Source organism: Hydra vulgaris, chromosome 02, assembly GCF_038396675.1.
Source record: "Hydra vulgaris chromosome 02, alternate assembly HydraT2T_AEP".
Taxonomy (NCBI): Eukaryota; Metazoa; Cnidaria; class Hydrozoa; order Anthoathecata; family Hydridae; genus Hydra; species Hydra vulgaris.
The window spans coordinates 10579508-10582939 of record NC_088921.1 but is presented as its reverse complement, the minus strand read 5'-3'; the positions used below and the strand labels follow the sequence as shown (position 1 = coordinate 10582939).

The 3432-nt window shown below is 23.7% G+C and overlaps 1 protein-coding gene across 1 annotated transcript; it reads right to left on the bottom strand.

The window, feature by feature from the left end:
• Window positions 1–1078: 1078 nt before the first annotated feature.
• On the bottom strand, window positions 1079–2245 carry LOC136075831 (NACHT, LRR and PYD domains-containing protein 13-like). The gene has a single exon (XM_065789269.1). It carries the CDS (start codon window positions 2243–2245, stop codon window positions 1079–1081), a length of 1167 nt encoding a protein of 388 aa, XP_065645341.1.
• Between the last annotated feature and the right edge of the window lie 1187 nt (window positions 2246–3432).

Below are 3432 nucleotides of genomic sequence, written 5' to 3'. Positions count from 1 at the left end.
CCAGCGAATGTCGAACTAAAGTAAATTTTCGAGATTTTTTTGATCACATTTTATAAAATGAACTATAAACCAAGTTTAAGGCTTGAAAATGTGACTTTTAATTTAAAATGTGCTAGAGAACATAAACAAATATGTTTCTGTATAAAATATTATAGAAAAAAAAAAAAAATTGGAACAAAAAAATAATTGCGGTTTTCGTTTATATTATCTTTCTTTGATGTCATTAACATATTAAAGTCACTTGAAGAAAAGTGAAATATGTGAGTTACTAAGTGGACTACTAAACAAAAATAAACTTGTATATTATTATTAGTTTACCAAAGTAATACCTATTAAGAAAAAAAATAAATTTAAAAATAACTCACATAACAGATTAAAAAACATTATACTTACCTATAAAACAAGACTTGAGAAATTAGGTAAAAAAAACAAGGCTTGCTATGATCTGCCTTAACTCTGGTTTAAATTTAAAATCGCTAATATTAAAAAATGGTTTAATATTATTAATTTGCAATCTGTTATCAGATTGATATATATTTTTTTGTTGATATTCTTTGATTATTGTTAATTATAATTACTGATGACAATTTTAGCTTATTTTTAGTTTAGTTAAAAACACTTGTCATAAAGTTAAAAAGCTTAAAAATTCGATAAATAACTCAATATTTACTTTAAAACCATTCTTTGTTTTTCTTTTGTTTTAAAAACAAATTAATTGATTTTAATCAAGTTTTTGTAATAGTAGAAAAATAAATAAATATAAATTATATACATGATAACATTATAAAACAAGAAAAAATTTAGAAATGACAGAATTACTCTACTTATCCCCAAAATAATTTGCATTAACAAAAATATTGATTTTTAGAAAAATAAGGTAAAAATTTATATATTTTTCATATCTTATTGCATAATAGAACTTACCTAAAATAGAATACAAAAAATCTTCAGAACCATTTTTTGAAGGATTTAAGTTAACAAGTAACTTTAATAAACTATTTTGGCTTTTATTAGTTAATCCACAAATCATCAATAAACAACTCTCCAGCTTTTTATTGGCTATAATCTCTTCAATACTTTAACAATTATATGCATATATAGATGCACTAAACTCCATTATTGTTAAGTGTGCAAAATGATAATAACATTCCAGATTTGTTTCAATCTTTTCTATAAATCCAAAAAGATTACTTTCATTGTTATCAAAATCAATGATAAAAGTTTCAATTTCTTCTTCTGAAAAAATTACTCTATTTTCAACAAACAATTCATATGCAATTTTACAAATATTTAAAATATATTTTTTATTGGAATCATCTTCGATTATCTTACTCATCATTTTATTCGTTTTTATGATGTGATTTTGAAAAAAGTATAAAAAAATACTTGCATATAAATTTGTCATTGTTAAGAAAGAATTTTCATTTCTTTCTTTTGAATTAATAATAATTTTACACATGGAACATAAATAAAATGGAACAGATGCCATGGCTTTTGCAATTGGAGAACTGTTTAAAGTTTCTTTTACAACATCTTTTTTTTCTTCTCTAACATTATTTTCTATATAACTATGTATTCCTTTTTCGTTAAATCCCATTATTTGAATGGTTAACTTATTACGATGCTCTGTAGATATACTTTGGTATTGATCAATTGCATAAACTCTACCAGCAACTACATATTTGTCGTTTTGAATTTCTAATAAAGCATTAACGATTGGATACTTACAACTTGAACTGCGATTTATTAACTCATTTAAAAATTTAAACTCATCTAATCCATCAATTATAAACAGTGCAGGATGATTACTAATTTTGAAATCATTTACAATATCTTTGTAGAAAACATTTAGTAATTCATTAATATTAGAAATATTTGGATATTGATTAAGCCTTCTGCATTCCAAATAAAATACAAGTTCAACATTTTTCCAAATTAAATCATTTGCCCAATCAAGCAAACATTTTCGAAGCAACCATGTTTTTCCAATACCAGCTATTCCAGATATTAATATTACAGACTTTACTTTCATAAAAATTTCATTATATGGAATAGGTTTATAGTTCATTTGCTTTACAAGAAAATTTTTTCGTTCAAAATTAAAAACAATATCCATTTGAGCATTAACTGCATCAACAATACATAGATCAACAAAATTATCCATCAGATCAACATTTGCAGGTACTTTCAACGGTGGTTGAACTTCATTTATTTTCCCATAGTTTTCACGATAATAATTTTTCATCATCATCATCATCATCATCATCATCATCATCATCATCATCATCATCATCATCATCATCATCATCATCATCATCATCATCATCATCATCATCATCATCATCATCATCATCATCATCATCATCACTTCTTAAATATTTTAGTGTGCATAGGTCTCATAGTTTTGAATTCAGAAACTATACATAACAAATTTTACATTTTAATTCTGAAATTTGTATTTACAATTAATTTGAATTCTTAACCAAGTGTTTATTTAGATTTTTGTTTTATTATTTTGAGTAAAGACTTCTTATTACATTTTGCGATGAGTTCTGTTTAAGCAAGAAGCAATAAAAGGGCTGGATGGCCAAATTACATTTCTAATGTCAAAACACTACCAAAAAAAAGCAACATGATAATAAAATCAATCCAAAAAAAATCAAAACACTTTATGTTACATTGTTATATCCGAGAGAGTAAGTACATTGTGTGATAATTATTCTAGTAAAATAATTGAGTAAAAAATACTTGTGGTTTTTTGGATTCTTTTTTAAATAACTTTTTTTTCTATATACCTCTTATCACTCATTATTACACCAACCATATGTTTGAATGTTGTTATTTTATTTATTATTACAACAACCATATGTTTGAATGTTGTTATTTTATTTATTATTACAACAACCATAAGTTTGAATGTTGTTATTTTATTTATTATTACAACAACCATATGTTTGAATGTTGTTATTTTATTTATTATTACAACAACCATATGTTTGAATGTTGTTATTTTATTCATTATTACACCAACCATATGTTTGAATGTTGTGATTTTATTCATTATTACACCAACCATATGTTTGAATGTTGTGATTTTATTATTTATTACACCAACCATATGTTTGAATGTTGTGGTTTTATTACTTATTACACTAACCATATGTTTGAATGTTGTGATTTTATTCATTATTACACTAACCATATGTTTGAATGTTGTGATTTTATTACTTATTACACTAACCATATGTTTGAATGTTGTGATTTTAATAATTATTACACTAACCATATGTTTGAATGTTGTGATTTTATTATTTATTTCACCAACCATATGTTTGAATGTTGTGATTTTATTCATTATTACACTAATCATATGTTTGAATGTTATGATTTTAGAGAATTTTAAAGAAAAATAGTCAACCGTAAATAAAAAAT

Bases quoted from the DNA above. Each gene is read 5' to 3' on its own strand.
- LOC136075831 (XM_065789269.1), bottom strand. From the start codon at position 2,245: ATGAAAAATTATTATCGTGAAAACTATGGGAAAATAAATGAAGTTCAA.